The following is a 19385-nucleotide window of genomic DNA, read 5'->3' as shown; positions in this document are numbered from 1 at the left end:
TTACAGATTTCAGCATCGGCCAACTCACCTCTTGGAAGTTTTCCTCCACTGCTCAGCAGCCTCTTGCAGGTGCATCTCTACTTGCGCCATTCTTACCTCCATGACCATAGCTGGGACTGAAAGCCTGAAGGCTGTGTGGGAACATGACCGAGGCCAAATGTTAAGGGAGCAGGAATGGCAAAAGGTATGGAGTCAGCCCCTAAACACCACCACTTGCAACAAAATGCAGCAAGGCTGATTTAAAGTCATATATTGCACATACTGCACATGCTCTAAAAATTCCACCCCTCCATACCAGACAGCTTATGGTGAGTGCACCCTCCTCCTCATATTTCATGCCTCCAACATCCAGCCATCTTGCTCTAATTGCAAGAAGATGCATGCCGCTGAATAGGGTATATAGTCCCACCCATAATAAGCGCAAGGCTGAAATACACATTGGAAATCTGTCAATCGGAACAGTGATGTCCAGTCTCCAGCTGGACTGAAGAAATGTCACACAGTCTCTAACCCATTCTTGGAGACCCACTCCACACAACTAGCAGTAACTGACCCACTGTCTAACTCTAACCAACATGAACCCCTCTGAACCCCTCCCCATTGTCCCCAGCTCCAACTATTTCCAGAGCCCAAAGCAAAACACATTCCACCCACAAGGATCCCAGTGTGGGCTGCATTGCTGCTGCAGGTATCATTTGGTCAGGATGTACAGTGACAATGTATGGAAATGTACTCGTCCATAAAATGTGCATAACTATATAATGAGCTCATAAAATATCTGTATGAATGTACCCATAATTACACAATGGATGGCTTCATAAAATATATTTGCATGTACACCTATATGTATATGAGAATGTATGCTCGTTAGAAAACAAAAAGTTTTAAAATACAAAGCCCTGCAATATCATTTTGCTCATCATTGTGTATTAAATTATGTATCAATATCTAATAAAGTGTGAATTTACTTTACTGTTGAAACCAAACCCAATTTAATAAAATAGTTCATTAGTGTTCTGTTGGAGATAAAAGTAAAACAATAGCTGCACCACAAATTGGCAAAATTAAACAAAAAAATTATATTGAAGAGTAAAAATAAAACAATCCAATATTATGTCATCTCCCAGTTTATAGAAATGGTTTTAACAACTCTTTAGGATTACAAAATGTGCCTTCCTTGTGTAATCAACATTCAGGTCAGTGATATATTCATAAGTCACTAATAAGTTGATTTAGCTTTTTCAGCAGAGCTCATCATGAACTGACACATATTTTCATTCAGTTTTAACTAGAAAGTGAAGGGGAAAGAACACGACAAAAACTCACAAATCTTAAGATGTAAATTATTCAATCAAAAAAGGGTGTAGGTAAATGTGGATTTATTTAGGCTGAAACGTGTGGCAAACAAATGTTGTTCAATAGGCATAAACCTTGACTTTCTGAACTTCTTTGTCCTCGCATTCCCTTTTTCTACTGTAGTAATAGAAAGTGTTATCTCGTCTTTGAAGTTTTTTCACATATCCGGTATCTGGCCAACGGTCCACCTGCATTGAATAGAACATCACTGTCTCAATTTTGCGATACAACATTTCACTGATTATCTCATATAGACAGCACATCGCAAACTGAAATGTATGCACTGAAATGCAACATATGAAACAATTGGGCAGCTGTTGTAGTATATCATGAATGGTTAACTTCCTTATAAATATATAACACAGGCATTATGTGGAATGGTAATTTTATTCTACAAGTATTTCGTAGTTTGTCACACATTGAGACACCAGTGGGAATAAATTTGATTACATCTGTAAGAAATGGGAACATGACCAAGGCCAATAGTTAAGGGAGCAGGAATGGCAAAAGGTATGGAGTCAGCCCCTAAACACCACCACCTGCAACAAAATGCAGCAAGGCTGATTTAAAGTCATAGATTGCACATATTACACATGCTCTAAAAATTCCACCCCTCTGTACCAGATAGCTGCCGGGGTTATGGTGAGATTGCACCCTCCTCCTCATATTTCTGGCCATACCTCCGACACCCAACAGGGGTGGCACAGTGGTTAGCACTGCAGCCTCACAGCTCTAGCAACCTGGGTTCAATTCTGGGTACTGCCTATGTGGAGTTTGCAAGTTCTCCCTATGACTGTGTGGGTTTACACCAGGTGCTCTGGTTTCCTGCCAAAGACTTGCAGGTTGATAGGTAAATTGGCCATTGTAAATTGCCCCTAGTGCAGGTAGGTGGTAGGAGAATGGTGGGGATGTGGTAGGGAATATGGGATTAATGTAGGATTAGTACAAATGGGTGGTTGTTGGTCGGCACAGACTTGGTGGGCCGAAGGGTCTGTTTCAGTGCTGTATCTCTCTATGACTCTAAATATGAACCAGCGCATGCTGAGATTGCAAAAATGAGGGACAGGAATTTAGGGATTGTAGACCATCAGATTGTTTTGGAAACTGCAAAGTTATTTGTATTTTCCATGGAAAAATATAATGGCTATTTTAAATAAGGGAGTAATCTTAGGCTCATATATATCTCATTACTGCTGAGTGTGTTCATCCTATCGCTTAAACCACCTGGATAAAATATGTATGACCTTTAGAAAATTTCTGCAAGTTTTTAATTGGAAATTATATAATTGTAGCATACAACCATTAAATCACAGGATTCATTACCCCATCTACTTGCTTTACTTGCTTGTATTCTATTTCATCTCTGTACCCAGCTTGTTGAAATCTGTACAAATTTTCTATTTCTTCAGTCCAGTGCTTGGCACGACTCATAAACTTAGGTTTTACTTCGTGTCCTTGGGTTCCAAAATCTCTCAAAGACATAATGTAATAAATATCTGAAACAGAAATGTAGGATAAAAGTTGACCCTCGAATGTACATCTTCACATAAACTTACATCTTTATAATAGATTACCTTTTATCATTCAGTACAAATATATGAAATATCTGAACTTGTACATTTGTGGGCACTAGTCTTTCAAAATACATTTAACATGCATTTAGAAAGACTTGCATTTGTATAGCACCTTTCATGACTGCATGATGTACCAAAAGTGCTTTACAGCCAATGAAGTACTTTTGAAGTGTAGTTACTGTGGTAATGTAGGAAACAGGGCAGCCAATTTGTGCACAGCAAGCTCCCACAAACAGCAATGACCAGATAATCCGTTTTCGTGATGTTGGTTGAGGGATGAGTATTGGACCTGGGGAAAACTCCCGTGCTCTTCTTTGAAATAGTAACAAAGTCTAAACATAGATGTTTTTTTATGTAATTTGAAAATGAATGTTGTAACCCGCTCAGCATACCTGGCACATGTGAAACTCCATCACCACGCTAAAAGTTGTTGAAAGCAACCTATTGAGAAATGTACATGGATAAACTTTCCCTTTGCTTGGTACTGTTATGACCAGGTGAGAAGGGGCCTAGGGGTTCCCTCTCAGCCTTTGCCTGATTTAATCGTAACAGGGTTTAATTTTAGAAACACCGTGTTTTTAGCTCCCCCTCAGTGAATCCTTATAACTGCTCCAATTGTAAGACAAAGAAATCAGACAGGTTTCCTTCGGTTTAAACAAGAAAGGTGGAAGTTTATTAATCTTAAACTCTAATCTGGTTAACGACTCCGAATATGCGGTGACCACGCTAGCATGCATATGCAATAAACACACACGCAGATAGAGACAGAAAAGTAGAAAAGAATAAAGGGGAAAAGTTTTAGGCAATATCGTGATTATAATTACAGTCCTTTAAGTTCAATGTGGAGTCTTTGAATGCCGCTAAGTCCTGCAAGTCGTTAGGGCCCAGTGCACGCTTTAACTTGTTTCGATGTTGGAATCTTTTCTCTCTTGAGGTTTACGTCTCTTCCGTGAGTCCAGTGGCTTGGGAGAAAGCGAGAGAGAGACAGCCAGGAGAGAGGCTTCCTTGTTCCAGCTTTCAGTTGCAAACTCTAGTCTCAATTCATACTGTCCTGTGTCTCATTCAAAGCCTGGACCAGCTGGTTAGTCATGTGACCAGCTGGTTTAACCAGTCCGGTTTTTGTGGATTGTATCATCTTAGCAGTCCCTTGAATGCGCTTCCTTACGCCTTCAATGTCTGGAGATCAAAATCCGTTTAGGTTAATTGGATCAGGGAGTGGTTCTTTGTCTCCACAAGCAGTCTCTTTGTATGCAAATATCCTCCAGTCAAAGGTCTGGTGATCTCTTTAACAAGTCATACAAACTTACGAATTAGGAGCAGGAATAGGCCACTCGGCCCCTCGAGCCTGCTCCGCCATTTAATATGTTCATGGCTGAACTGATTACTCCACATTTCCACCTACCCCCAATAACCTTTCACCCCTTGCTTATCAAGAGTCTATCTACCTCTGCCTTAAAAATATTCAAAGACTCTGCTTCCACTGCCTTTTGAGGAAGAGAATTCCAAAGACTCACGACCCTCTGAGAGAAAACATTTCTCCTTATCTCTGTCTTAAATGGGCGACCCCTTATTTTTAAACAGTGACCCCTAGTTCTAGATTCTCCCACAAGGGGAAATATCCCTTCCACATCCACCCTGTCAAGACCCCTCAGGATCTTATATGTTTCAATCAAGTCGCCTCTTATTCTTCTAAATTCCAGCGGATACAATCCTAGCCTGTCCAATCTTTCCTCATATGAAAGCCCGCCCATTCCAGGTATTAGTCCAGTAAACCTTCTTTGTACTGCCACCAACGCATTTACATCTTTCCTTTCTTCACTCCCGCAACAGTTTAAAATCAATGTTCACATGACAAAATTAATATGCCTCATCCTTGGCAGGTGGGGGTCTGCATGACAATATGGAATGCATCCTTCCCATACAGTCATGCCCCACCTGGAGCTGGAATTTCAGCCCAGATCAGAGGCAAACAGGAGCTAAAAATAGTTCCCGGCTCCAGCCCTCCTCCGGGCCATTTTTGGGATTGAGGGAGGGGTGTGGCAGGGCTACCCGCCCACAAGTGGTGGGTAGCCGATCAGGCTCATTAAGAGCCACTTGAAGCCAATTAAAGGAGGCCGACTGGGATTTTCCAGTAGGCCTCCAGGTTCCCACAGGTGCTGGAGGCCAGTTTAGGTGTCTGGACGTGACCTCCTGGTGGGTCAGTGCACCAGGTAGGCCTAGAAGCCCTCCCTGCCTGCCTGGGTGCTGGAGCAGTAACAGGCCATCCTGTAGAGGGATTTTTAAATTTAAAAAAGTTGGAGAGAGGGCACCTCCATCTTGAAGTGCCCTCTCTGTTACTTACCTTCCATTGCAGCCTGCTGCTCCTTTCAAGCTGGAAGGCCTCAGATTGGCCCTCCAGATTCGAGAGGCTACCGTCCTTAATTGGACGGTGAACCTGTCTCCATGCCAATTAAGGGGGCGCCTCTATGAAAATCATAATGAGTCCTGACTTCCGTTTCCCACCCCTGAAGGGAAAATCCAGCCCTTAATCTAAGAGCAGAGCACTAGGCACACACTGGCAAGAGCCAAGTTGAGGGGATGTCTATTGACCAAAGTTTTGTAGCTTAATCAGAACAGAGCATTGATAAGTTTCCCACCAATGCTTGTCTAGCTGAGCTGGGCATTGGCATACAAGGTTATTGAGTGGGGAAAATCCCCAGTGACAGCTCTATTCCCCCAAATCCCATCAATGAGCCAGACTGATCAATCTGCAGACTTGCCTGGTTCAAAGTGTAGGATGACCAAGTTTGCCAGTTAGGTCCAATCTCCCATCACTGGGTCTGTTATTTTAGAACCAACTAATTGCCTCACTCATTTCTCAATCCCCCATCATGAGAAGCAAACTGTCAACTTATTTGACTTGCTAAAAATTCTCACGTCAGTACCTAATATTGAATTCTACAGACATGAAAGAAACTTACTCTTGAAATCCAACGCAAATAAGTTATTTCTGCACAGAGGAGAACACAGGCTGATCTATTACTTTATTCTGTTCGCTGACATTGGGTGCCGTTGGTGTGTTGTTGTTATCTGTAACTAGGCAACGCATGACGCTACAATGTAGCTGAGAATATTCTTCCGGTCGCGAGAAACCACGTGTTCATCCATCCAGGCAAGAGATGGGAATATTCATTCTTCAAGAGCGTATCTATTATTTTGATTAATACTGTTGATAGTATTTTCTCCACTTTAACACTATGGAAAAATGACATTTCATGTTAATAAACCTGCAATTTCAAGTCAGTTATAGGAATCGAACATCAGTTAAGAGAGCCCAGCACTAAGTTGGCTGTGATAGAAGAGAGAGAGGATTAATTGAGCATGAATCAAGTACAAAGGGAGAACTTCAGGATTGGAGGTAGGTATGAGAACTGTAACCAAGTGGCATAATTAGTCAAGTTTGGAATGGTTTTGCAGAGAGAATGAATAGGCTGGATACCAGTATTAGTACAATAGTAGATGCAATAAATTCACTGGAACTCTTTTTTGTTTTTTGTTTTAGAGATACGGCACTGAAACAGGCCCTTCGGCCCACCGAGTCTGTGCCGACCATCAACCACCCATTTATACTAACCCTGCAGTAATCCCATATTCCTACCACATCCCCACCTGTCCCTATATATTTCCCTACCACCTACCTATACTAGGGGCAATTTATAATGGCCAATTAACCTATCAACCTGCAAGTCTTTGGCATGTGGGAGGAAACCGGAGCACCCGGAGGAAACCCACGCATACACAGGGAGAACTTGCAAACTCCGCACAGGCAGTACCCAGAATCGAACCCAGGTCCCTGGAGCTGTGAGGCGGCGGTGCTAACCACTGCGCCACTGTGCCTCTCTACTGGAGTTACAGAGGAAAACCAATGGAACCCAGGTTTTTTCAGGTCCATGTAAAAAAATTGCTCATTGCTTTATACCAACATGTGACAGCATAATGTCAGCTCTGGGGGCTGCAAATATGAGGGGAAATATTTAACATAATCTACTACTCCTTCCAATGCGATGTTAACAAACAACTGGTGGTACCACTTGTTTTACCGGGGGCGGGAGCAGCAACAGACCATACTTATTAACATCAGCTCCACTGTTACCATTGTCCACACTCCACACCTTGAACACCATGCAGTGACGGACAAGGGTTGCTTAATGTTAAAAGGTTTTAGCAGTGAAGAGACAGCTGCGTTTAAAGGGAATGCTTTAAAGCTCATGTGAAAGTTGTTCCAATGATTGATAAGTCACCTGTTATGATGGTCACCCCCAATGGTAAGGAGATATTGGGCAGTGACCTTTTGACACAGCATCAGGCGATCATTGACTCTCATCAGAATTGTGTCTGGATAGGTACAGGAGATAGTGAACTGGTGGTGATATCAAATATCCAATATTTTTACCATTAATGGGGCTTCCTTGTATGAAATCCCTAGTCATCCCAATGAAAGTGTCCATCAGATGATCCAGGCCCATTCATCTGTCTTCGCCACCAGCAAGCACGACAGTGAGCGATTATGGGATAACAAAGTGATTAATGGTCCTCCCCATTCCTTTGCCAAGCAATATCACATCCCTAAAGAAAGTCATCCATAAAGATGTGATTGATTCACTCCTCATGCAAAGTGTCTTGAGGCCAACACATTCATGACCAACTCTCTGAGCCCAGGATGTTGCCTGGGCTGGAGTATTTCAGCTATGAAGAGAGACTAGATAGGCTAGGGTTGTTTTCCTTAAAACAGAGAAGACTGAGGGGGGACCTGATTGAGGGATACAAAATTATGAGGGGCATTGATAGGATAGATAGGAAGAAACTTTTTTCCCTCAACAGAGGTGTCAATAACTGGGGTGCATAGCTTTAAGGTAAGTGGCAGGAGGTTTAGAGGGGATTTGAGGAAAAATGTTTTCACCCAGAGGGTGGTTGGAATTTGGAACGTACTGCCTGGTAGAGACAGGAACCCTCACAACATTTAAGAAATATTTCGATGAGTACTTGAAACACCATAGCATACAAGGCTATGGGCCAAGTGCTGGAAAATGGGATTAGAATAGATAGGTGCTTGATGGCCGGCACGGACACGGTGGGCCGAAGGGCCTGTTTCTGTGCTGTATAACTCTATGACTCATTTGGCTGGTTTGGAAACCGGCTGGCAGCTGGAGGCTCACCATTGATCATCAGTGTTCAAATAAGGTAACATGTAAATGTACCCCTATTGTTAGAGAGGCCCCGACCCTACCCTCTGAGATACCTTCAGGCTCTAAGTTTTTCTCTACACCAACAGGCTTTGGAGTATTCCTGTGGCTGAAAAAGACAGATATAAATTTGCTTTCACTTTCTGAGACCGGAGCTACACTTGGACTTGTTTGCCCCAAGGTTTTCACAATGCTCCAACCATTTTTCACACAAGAATGGCCCGAATTCTAAAAGGCTTCTCTCAGCCAGAGTGTCTGTTGCAGTATGTGGTTAGCTACAAAAACTATTGATGAGCATTTAAGTTTGCTAGATGAGTTGTTGACCTTGCTAGCAGAGGCTGGTTTGAAGATCAACCCCTGAAAAGCTCAGTTGTTTCAGGAAGAAGTTACCTTCCTGGGGGGGTCTCAGTCCAGACACCTATAAGGTCAGAATTATTCAACGATTACCTCTTCCAGTATCTAAAACCACTCTTGGTTCATTGCTAGGATTGGTAGGATACCAACGTAATTTCATTCCAGGTTTGCAGCATTGGCCAAGCCCATCTGCGACCTTCTGAAGGGAAAGGATGACCAGGTACTTCCATCCTGGACCTTGGAACATACCAAGGTAGTAGCGAACCTTAAGAAGGCAGTGATGTGGGCTACCTGTCTTGTTTCACCTGATCCAACACCACCATTACATCTCGAGGTGTCATCGACAGAGCTGAGTCTGACAGCTGTCCTCTGCCAGCAGCTCACAAACTGATTGCATACGCATCTCATATCGTACAAGAGGCAGAAACAACACATTCAGCATGTGAACGCCAACTGCTGGCGATTTTCTGGGTCATCCAGCACTTTACCTACATCACCAGCCTACAGAAGATCATCATCCATTCCCACACACTCCCTTGAATTTGAGGATTGAAGCTGGAGATTCTTTAGTCTCTTCACAGAGACTGAACAGATGGACTTTAGAGCTACTTCATTGTGATCGTGACATCACTCCAAAGCAGGCCACATTTCTGCGAATAATGACGGCCAATGCAGGTCATCCTCACAAGTGTCCTCTACCTTTGGCCTCGAGTCACATCCAGTGCTTCGCGCACCAATTAAAGAGGCACCTAATGTCTATGTTGACGTTTCATCATACCATGTTCGGGGTTCCCCTCACACAGGATTCACGGTGGTCTTGAACTCATCCTCAAGTTCAAGTGTTCTCGACATCTATCACAGTATGCTGAAATTATGGTCCTCCTAACTGCTGTCCGTGAAACTTCCGACTGCTCTGTGAATATATGGTCTGACAATGCCAATGCCATCTATGCCACAGGAATTCATACCATACCTCAGACGGGAAACCTTTGCTCCATGGACCATGGTTTCATCTCCTTTGGCAGGTCCTAAAGGAACATCGGTGCCGTGCCATATTGGGAAGGGTTCTGCCCACCGGCAAGATAGTTGCACACATACTCAAGGCAATGCTGCTGCAGATACGGCTGCAAAAGAAGCCACCCTGTCCGGAGATCCATTACCAGGAATTGAGGAAACAGTAACCCCTGTGTCTGCTGTTGGCCCCACAATTGATTTGGCCTCCCTTCACGTTGACTATGACCCATACCGGATAGTTATCCATTGACATGAACAAGGCCAGTCTTGGCCTACACCCACTTTGTGGGCACCTCAGACCTTCCTCTCCCTGTAAGGTCACCACCTTTTCTCATTTACCAATGAACACCGGATCAGGATCCTGTGGTCTGTGTTCCCCCTGAATTGGGCGATAAACTTCTGTTTTTGTTTAATTCCCATCCCATTGGTGGTCATTATTCTGCCAAAACGACTCTTAGAAAAATTGCTTCCACTGCATGGTGGCCAGAATGAAGGGGTCTGTAAATCTCCATGTCTCCTGGTGTCTGCCTTGTTTACAGCAAAATCCTTCCTTATGCACCAATTGGGCTCTCCTTTGGAGTCAGGCAGCCTCATATGGCCCCTGGACTCATCTTCAGATTGATTTTATTGGGCCCTTGCCACCTTCCCAGGGCAATTTTATATATGCCCTCCTAGTTATTGATCAGTTCACTAAGTGGATTGATGCATTCCCCTGCAGGTCTGACACTGCACTTACTGCTGCTAAAGTCTTATTGAGCGAGGTGTTCTGTAGACAGGGACTACTAATACAAATTGACAGTGAACAGTTTACAGGTGCAGTCTTTTTTCCATATTACAGGAACTTATGGGAATTCAGCATAAGCTACACATAGCACACCACCCTCAGTCCTCTGGGATTGTGAAGTGCAGCAATCATACCTTAAGAAGCACGCTGCAGAAACTGTGTAGACAACCCCGCACAATGGGTAAATATGTTGTCTATGTGTCTAATGGCAATTCGATATAGAACCATGGGCATGTCACCATACCAGACCATGACCGGCAGATTAGTGAGAGTACCTTGCTATTTAACATTAACTGGTACTACCCAACTCATGTAACAATCGTGCAGTTCTAGGTGGTTGGAAAAAATGATAGAACATGCGAATGAAGTCAATAAATATGTGGCTAGGAACATGGGAAAATTGAAGAATCAAGTCAAAAGGTAGTTTGACAAAAAAGTTAGACCCTTTGAGTACCAGGTGGGAGATACTGTAAGGTGTCAAACTATAGTAAGAAAGAAAATATATTTGACCCCAAATGGAAGGGACCTTTTCTAATAACTGATAAATTAAATCCTGTTGTGTATTTAATTTGATTTCTGCAGGAAGCAAAAGGAGGCAAGAAGATAACAAAGTGGTATCATATCAATCAGATGAAAACTGTAAAAGGATAAATGCTGTAATATGTTCTGTCAACAGGTAAACTGAGCCAACATGCGACTAATTTCACTTATTTGAGGAATCAATGCACGGATGCACTTCATCCTTGAAGTGGGGACTTGTGGGAAGGTGTAAATATGTTTATATTCATGTTCTGATTAAAAAGATGTAAATATATTTAAATTCATATTTTCATTGGAAAATATGTTTAAAGTCATTTATGAAATGGTTTTTATTGAAGGGATTGTTGTATTAGTAGTTTTTAAAGATTTTTGTTTAAAAAAGTTTTTTTATTTTTTTTATTTTAGAGATACAGCCCCTTCGGCCCACCGAGTCTGTGCCGACCAACAACCACCCATTTATACTAACCCTGCAGTAATCCCATATTCCCTACCACCTACCTACACTAGGGGCAATTTACAATGGCCAATTTACCTATCAACCCGCAAGTCTTGGCAGTGGGAGGAAACCGGAGCACCCGGCGGAAACCCACGCGGGCACAGGGAGAACTTGCAAATTCCGCACAGGCAGTACCCAGAATTGAACCCGGGTCCCTGGAGCTGTGAGGCTGCGGTGCTAACCACTGCGCCACTGTTGTTTTATGAAGGTTGAAATTGTTCTGTACTGTTACAAAAGGATGCTGAAACGGCGCCATAAATTCTGGGAGATAATAAAAGAAGTCGAATCAAATTAGGAAAAAAGTATCAGAATTGTATCAGGGCAGGAAAAGAAAACAAGTGCAGAGCTCAAGAGAATGTGGATTTGGCACAGTCAGCTCTGAAAAATAAAAGGGTCTTCAGGACGACAGTCACACAGGCACAGGCAGAAAGACAGAAACAACACAAAGAGAGAAAGGGAGACAGAGAGAGGAGGGGGCAGAGAGAAAGAGAGGGGGGTCAGAGAGAGAGAGAGAAAGGAAAACAGAGAGAGGGGGGCAGTGAGAGAGAGAGAAAGGGAGACAAAGAAACAGGGGGGCCGGGAGAGATGGGGAGGGGGGAGGCAGAGGGGGGGACATAGAGTGGGGGGGAACAGAGAGAGAGGGAGAAAGGGAAACAGAGAGAGGACGAGAGAGAGAGAGAGAGTGATCAAGATCACTACTGACAGATGGACATCTATCCAGAATACTCCGCATCGCTACAAGTATGCGGGCAAATATTGACTACCTGTGCAAGCAAAAAAATGACAGATATCTCACTAAATCAGTGTCCAGCATAGTGAAGAGAAAGTAACTCAATAAATTAGTCTTCTCATTTAAAGATTCTCTGCAAAAATGTACATTTTTTGCTGTTTTGATTAATAGTAAGATACATTTTAATGCCTTTAACTTTTCAAAATTGTCTCACCGACCCCCTATGTAAGACAAAGGCCAGGATTTTACGGTGGGCGGACGGGAGCCAGCCACTGACTGAAAAGTCGGTGGCGAACCCGCTTCCGCCTCGCCTGGGAATCCGACCCATATTTTGGGGTCCCCGGGCTTCAACTGATGTGAGGTGGGACTTCCACCCACTTGAGGTAGGAAGTCTCGCCTAATAGAGCTGCTGGCCAATCAGTGGGCCGGCACCTCTTAGTCCCAGCATCGCCAGTGGCAGCGGTGGCCACTGCTGGGACTACAGCCCAGCATGAAGAGAAGATACCTGAGAGCCGGGAAGGCAGGTAAGTTTTGGTTGCCTCGCCGGGGCCCGACTGATTACTCCTGGCGAGGCAACCAAAACTTACCTGCCTTCCTGGCTCTCAAGCATCTTCTCTTCATGCCCTCTATCAGGCACAGGGTGCCCGATCATGAGGGCACCTCCGGGATGTTCAAGAGCCGCCTGGTTTTGTCAGGCAGCTTCTCTTGGGTCCAGGATGCCCGCTTGCCACACATAAAATCTGCATGGAGGTGGGCGAAGGCCATTAAGTGGCCATTTAAGGGCCTTGAATGGCCTGGGGCAGGCGGGCCATTTTTTGCCACTGCTGCCCTGCGTAAAGTGGCAGCGGAGGCGGGAGTGGGTCAGGAAGGTCCCCTGGAGCCTCCCGCTCCATTTTACGTCACCACCCCACTCGTCAGGGTGGCGTGAAATTCTGGCCAAAAATTGTAATGTGGCCCGCTACGCGAAAAGGTTGGACAACCCTGGATTACAACATCACCTATGTCCAGGCAGCTTCGAGCGGCTTGTCTACTATCGCCTGTTGAAAAGTATTTTGTTTAAGCATTTACTTAATAAATTCTGTTGACTTGTTGCACTGGAACCATTGTCTGTTGCCTTTTTTGTCTTGTCCAAGAACTAAGGCTAAGTATTGCTGAAAATAGAGACATGTTGTCGAAGCTTTTTGTCATGCATTCATCAGGACAATCGCAAGAATACCAATGTAAGGGAAAGCAACAAGTTATACTTCATGAGAAGAGAGTGCTGATTGGTTGGCAAGTGAACTCTGATTGGTACTCAGGTTCTGTACTACTAAACGACTAACTAAGGCTAAGTTCAGGAACCTTACAAATGGCACAGTGTCCACTGCCTGAATCATGTTTCTATGCTCAGAAAGTACTCGCCTTTGTAAGGTCTGTATCCTTTGGTTCTTCTTTAGTTAGGGGATCCAATATGGCTCTTCAGAAAGCATGGTTCTGTCCTCCACTGACTCCAGCACCACCTTCCCCAGTTTGTCTCTGCTGCGTGAGTCACCATCAGCACTAAGATCTCCCAGGGTGGACATGTCTAATCTTGGTAGAAATGAATGACACTGGCTGCAGTGAGGTGTTTGGGAGGTCCAGGCAAGGGCCTGTTGTAGGGTATTCCCAAGCGCAGAGGCACCTGCAATAAATATCATACTGTTTAAATGTTATTTGAGTAAGTAGATTCATATAATCCTAGTGAATATATATATATATATATATATATATATATACACACACTCATATACAAGTTGAAAGTATAGCCACATATTATAAAATGGAGTACTCCAAAGCACTGTGAGAACAAGATTGGCTAAGTCATATCCCTGGGAATGGTACCGTGAGACCCAGACAGTTAGGCTGACCAAGGAGGCCCCTCATATCAGTGTATAAGACAGTTGCTTTGTGTAACTGCAGACTGCACGAAGCAATCAGGAATGTAAGTTTGATAAAGGTAGAAGGATTCATTGTGAAGACTCAAGGATAGTTGATAAGGGGGTCTGGGAAATATCACAAGATGATCAGGGGGCTTGCTATGAGCTGATCACGTAGCCACATGATGCCGAATGAGTAATGTAATTGGTAATATGTGCAATGTATGTAATCAATAACCGTTATGATTGGATCATGTCCAGCCAGGATGGGCCGAGTAACTGTTTGAAAAATGTATAAGTATGCATGATTTTCCTTTGTTCGGTGGAGAGGCATCTGGACAGACCAGTGACCTGCTCCCCGCTGGCGTAACTAAATAAACTGTTTGACATTGGAGCAGACCTGAGTGTCGAGTGATTCTTCTAGATTCATTCCCGCTAACAGGCCTAGTATGTGGTTGGCATCCTTCCATCTACGAAAGATGATGGATACGCAGCAAACAATCCATTCAGGTGGGCTGTCTTCTCTTGGTGGGGGCCTGGTATAATTCCACCTGTTCCTGGTATAATTCCACCTGTTCCTGGTATAATTGCGCCTGTTCCTGGTATAATTCCACCTGTTCTGCACCCAGAGAAATTGAATACAACTATTAGCCTTGCTCAGTGATAACATTCTTATTTCTGAATTAGAAGTTTGTGGGTTTCAAGCCCATTCTGGATGTGAACACAGAATCTCAGCTGACGTTTTTGTGCGGTACTGAGGGACTGCTGCATTGCTGAGGATAATGTCTTTTAGATGAGAGGTTAAACAGATGCGGGTGGGGGGGGGGGAATGTTGTTTTACTGGGCAGGACAGTTGGAGGCAGGAAGTGGAAACCTCCAGACATACAGTTGGAATCCGTACTGAGCTCATGGCTGCTGTAAATCCCGCCCCACCTCCAGTTCATTGGTTGACACGGTAGTGTCAATAGGCATGCCTCTGTGTTGGCTCATAGACTTGATTGGTAGATAAGGTAGCCAATCACAGATCAAATTGTGCGTCTCAACCTAGTCATCTTTGTCTAAAGATGGAAGCATTCTCAAAGATATTGGCTTAAACTTCATTATTGTCTTGTCAATCAAGGCAGCAGAAAGCAAAGCACATTCAAAAACTAATGTATCTGTTAAACAACAGACAGTTAAAAATCCCAACTGAATTCATTTTGAATACACCACCCTAACTTGGAAATATATCACCGTTCCTTCACTGTTGCGGGGTCAAGATCCTGGAACTCCCTTCCTAACAGCACTGTGGGTGTACCTACATCACCTGTTCTGCAGCAGTTCAAGAAGGCAGCTCACCACCACCTTCTCAAGGGGAATTAGGGAGGGGCAATAAATGCTGGTCTTGCCAGCAATGCCAACAACCCATGAACGAATAAAAAACAACAGCTGCTCTAATGAAGAACAGAGGCCCAAGCTAATGCCCTGGGGACACGGGTTCAAATCCCACCATGGCAGCTGGTGGAATTTAATTCAACTAGTTAATAAAAAAAAAAATTCTGGAATTCAAAGTTAGGCTTGAATTTTACATTGGGCGGGAGGTCCTGGCCAGCAGACAAAAGGTTGGGGGCAAGCCCGCCTCCGCTGAGCCTGGGGAGCCACACCAGGATTTTATGCTCCCCGGGCTCCTAATTGGCCTTGGGCAGGACTTGCACCTCATTGAGGCAAGAAGTCCCGCCGAATGAAGCTGCCAGCCAATCAGCGGGCTGGCAGCTCTTAGTCCCAGCAGTACCATTGGGAGTAGTGGCCACTGCTGGGACTGCACCCAGCCAACGTCAGGATTGTGGATGTAATTGTTGGGGTCTCTCCGGGGACAATCAGTTGGGCCCCAGTGAGCCGGGGGGGGGGTAGATTGGGGGGTGAATTGTTTCAGTGTAGGCTGTTGGAGCTTCAGGAGGGCCACCTCCCCCCCCTCAACCCCAACTCACAAGGAGGCCGCCACGTTTTCCTCGGCGGTCTCCTGAGGGACCTCAGCCGCCCACCAGCTCCTAGTAAAATACCAGCGGCAGCAGAAGGAAGCCCTTAAGTGACTTGGCCTGGGGCGGGCAGGCCATTTCTTGCCACCGCCGCCCCTAGTAAAATTGCAGCAGGGGCGGGAAGGCGTAGGGAACAGCCTCCCACTCAATTTTATGAACCCCGCACGCGCCCTCCCTGCCACCATCCCTCTTCTGTAGGGGAGCGTAAAATTCCAGCCCTAGTCTCAGTAATGGTGCCATTAAACTATCATCAATTGTTGTAAAATCCTATCTTCACTAATGTTATTTAGAGAAGGAAATCTGCCGCCGTTACCTGGTCTGGCCTACATGTGATGTGATTCCAGACCCACTACAATGTAGTTGACTCTTAACTGCTCTCCGAAATGTCCTAGCAAGCCATTCAGTTGTCAAGGCAATTAGGGATGGCCAACAAATGCTTGCCCACATCCCGTGAAAGAATAAAAAAAGACAGAACACAACTCAACTTCAGCATCAAAAAGCATGAATTATCAATGGGCCCCGGAAAACAGCAATTTCCATGTACATGCTGGTGGTTTAAAGGTTAAAAAATACTTGGATATGACTTGAATTTACAAGGCTACAGACCAAGAGCCAGACAGTGGGATTAGGCTGGATTGCTCATTTTTGACTGGCACAGACATGATGGGACAAATGGCCTCTTTAAGTGCTGTAAGTTATCTATGTTTCAAAATGAGCAGTCCTGAATTGCCTGACAGGAGAGGCCACATGTCTGAAATGTGCAATAAGATGAAGCACATTGTCTTTGTGTAGGAACAAAAAAAAGGGAGAAAACACAACACTGGAGATCTGAAACAAAAGCAGACAGTGGTGCAAATAAAATGCCAAGTTGTAGGAGCCCAACAGAGGTCTCAACCTCACACACAGTTCAGAGTTCTAACGAAAGGTCACACAGACCTGAAACGTTAACTCTGTTCTGCTTGACCTGCTGAGTATTTACATCATTTTCTGTTTTTATTTCAAATTTCCAGAATCTGCTGTATTTTGCTTTTGTGTTGGAGAAATCTCAACCTTTCTCTTTGAGGAATGTCCCTCTGTAGGTTTTAAAAGCAAAATACTGCACTCAACGTTGAGTTCAACAATTTCAGAACATGACTGGCTTTTGCTATTTTATTTTTTAACCACATGCCTGTCTTAAACTTATTTTTCAGGTTTTTATTTTTGGATAGAGCTGTTCATTATTCTGCCATTAACACTCTCTGGCCTAATGCTTTGTCTTTTAATACAACTATCAGCACTCCCTTTGCCTTTATTCGGTGACATCTTTGTGATTTAACCTCTCCTGGCCTCTGCCCTATCACACACCTTCCCTTTTATTCTTCTAACCTCCCCCTCCCCCACTTTGACTTGCTCAAGGCTTATTACATTTCTAACCTTTGCCAGTTCTGATGAAAGGTCACAGACATGAATCGTTAACTCTGTTTCTCTCTCCACAGGTGCTGCCAAATCCTCTGTAGGTTGTGTTTAAGAGTTTGTATTCTTCAATAATGTGAACAGTGAGATTAAATTTGATACTCAAACATTTAGCTCCCAACCAACAGAGAGCACCAGCAGCTCCAGAGTAACATCTTCAGCTCTGGCCTGAGACCCTCTTGCTTTTTCCTATTCTTCCGGGATCGTCAGCAAGTAGGACCCGCCCATACGCTGCGTTGATTGGTGCTGCAGACAGAGGCCGGGCACTCGCGAGCTGTTTGATTGGTCAGCTGGGATGTCAATATTACCCGGTGCATTGTCAATGTAACAATTTAATGTCAGAAGGTTCCAACGTGTTGCCGAATGGAACAACAATGAGTTCCTTCCAGGGTCGGATGGATGAATATCCCAGCGCTTCTATTGACAGATTTGATAGAGATAATTTGTTGGCCAGGGCTTATTTCCTGTCGCACTGTCATAAAGGTGGGAATTAAGCTCCTCTTTTAAATGTATGTTGGGCACAGGAGGTAATTTGGAATGCAGTTTGTTCAGCTAGGTGTAGGTGTGGAGCAGGGAATTTTTTTTATTAACAAAACGAGCCGCATGCAAGTTTATTTAGTTTATCTTCACTGGCCTAACATTTTGAGGATAGGGTCACCAGAGTATAGTATGGAGAAGAATTGGGCTCCCTGTGAAGATTGGTTGTTGTGTGTTAATAGAGTTTAGACACAGCTCAGCCATTCAATCGTGGAACAAACCGAGGGGCTGAATGGCCGACCTTTGCTGCTGTTTTGTTTGTGTGTCCGTTTGCGCTTTGAATTGAACTGGCGTAGACCTGTCTTCAGTTTCTTCTGGTTTCGTGAGTACCTGTTAAGTAGTGTAACTCATTTATTGTTACTGTTATGAACTTCTGTAACTTGATACAAAATATTCTCTGGGATCACTTAATTATTTACTGTGGTTGGGCTGTTGAATTGTATATAACAATTTTGGCATTGAAGTTGCCTGGTTTATTTTGTTGGCATATAGCAAAATTGGTGAAAAATGCAATTTGGATTGATTTCCCGCACCACATGCTTTCCGAGTGAGTGTGCAGGTTATATTGTTTTAGGAACCGAATGGTCAGTGTTTTTACTTAATCCTTGTTCCCCAGTGTCAAGTCTGTTAGAATTGGCTTTTGAGACATTCGTAGAGCGCACAAAACTTATTCCTCTAAGTGCAAACGTATTGAACATTTCTAAAGCCTCTGAGCCGGGCTCTGCATGAACAATCAATATTGTGGTTTCTCCTCTTTTTCTTCAGCTTAGGCAATAGGTAAATTACTTTGAGTGTCACCAGTTTTCACTTTTACTGCCTTCCAAACTCAGGACCAGGTATTTTCAACTGCTCTTATTTTCTGTGTGAGGAGTCACTCTTCGTGTCACTCTTCTCCCCAATTAGAACATTGAGTTCAGCCCCCTTTCTAGTAGTTGATGTACAACCCAGGCTTATACTCTGGGAGGTGCCAACCTTTAAATGGAACATGGAATGTTAAAGGGCTTGTTTACCTATCTGATGGCTTGCCCTCTTATTGTTCATAGAATACTAAACATACCATTCAACCCATCAAATTTGATTTGGTGTTTCTCTGCCTTCTGATGTAGCCCTATTCTCCTCCTCATTTCCAATACAATTTAACATTTCCCTTTTACAAAGACCCATTTGCTTCTTGTGGACTTTGCTTTAACAATGATTTGTGGCAGAGAACTCCAAATTCTAACAACTTTCTGTGTAAAGATTTGTGTTTTTGAATATTTAATTCTTTTTTGTGATTGTCTTACATTTGTGTCCTGTTATTACTGTCTGTGCCATCAGTGGAAGCAATCTATCAGGGTCACCCCTTAATTGCAGCTCGAATGAAAGAAACCCTAATTTTCCAACTATCTCTTGATAACTGCAACCCCTTGTTGTATT

The 19385-nt window shown here is 43.9% G+C and overlaps 1 protein-coding gene across 1 annotated transcript; it reads right to left on the bottom strand.

The window, feature by feature from the left end:
• Positions 1-673: 673 nt before the first annotated feature.
• On the bottom strand, positions 674-17600 carry meig1 (meiosis/spermiogenesis associated 1). Its single transcript, XM_068059799.1, has 6 exons — positions 17394-17600; positions 14366-14584; positions 13472-13730; positions 5891-6164; positions 2680-2852; positions 674-1544 (listed from the first exon to the last, which is right to left on the bottom strand). Exons 5-6 carry the CDS (start codon positions 2836-2838, stop codon positions 1416-1418), a joined length of 288 nt encoding a protein of 95 aa, XP_067915900.1. The 5' UTR covers positions 2839-2852; positions 5891-6164; positions 13472-13730; positions 14366-14584; positions 17394-17600; the 3' UTR covers positions 674-1415.
• Positions 17601-19385: the final 1785 nt, after the last annotated feature.

Source organism: Heterodontus francisci, chromosome 27, assembly GCF_036365525.1.
Source record: "Heterodontus francisci isolate sHetFra1 chromosome 27, sHetFra1.hap1, whole genome shotgun sequence".
Taxonomy (NCBI): Eukaryota; Metazoa; Chordata; class Chondrichthyes; order Heterodontiformes; family Heterodontidae; genus Heterodontus; species Heterodontus francisci.
Note: the sequence above shows the minus strand (reverse complement) of the source record. Positions and strands in the feature narration are given on the sequence as shown.

Excerpts from the sequence above, each read along its gene's own strand:
- meig1 (XM_068059799.1), bottom strand. The coding sequence starts at position 2,838 with ATGTCTTTGAGAGATTTTGGAACCCAAGGACACGAAGTAAAACCTAAG. Across the intron at positions 1,545-2,679 it reads AAGTAAAGCAAGTAGATGGG|GTGGACCGTTGGCCAGATAC; the intron begins GTAATGAATCCT and ends TATTCAATGCAG.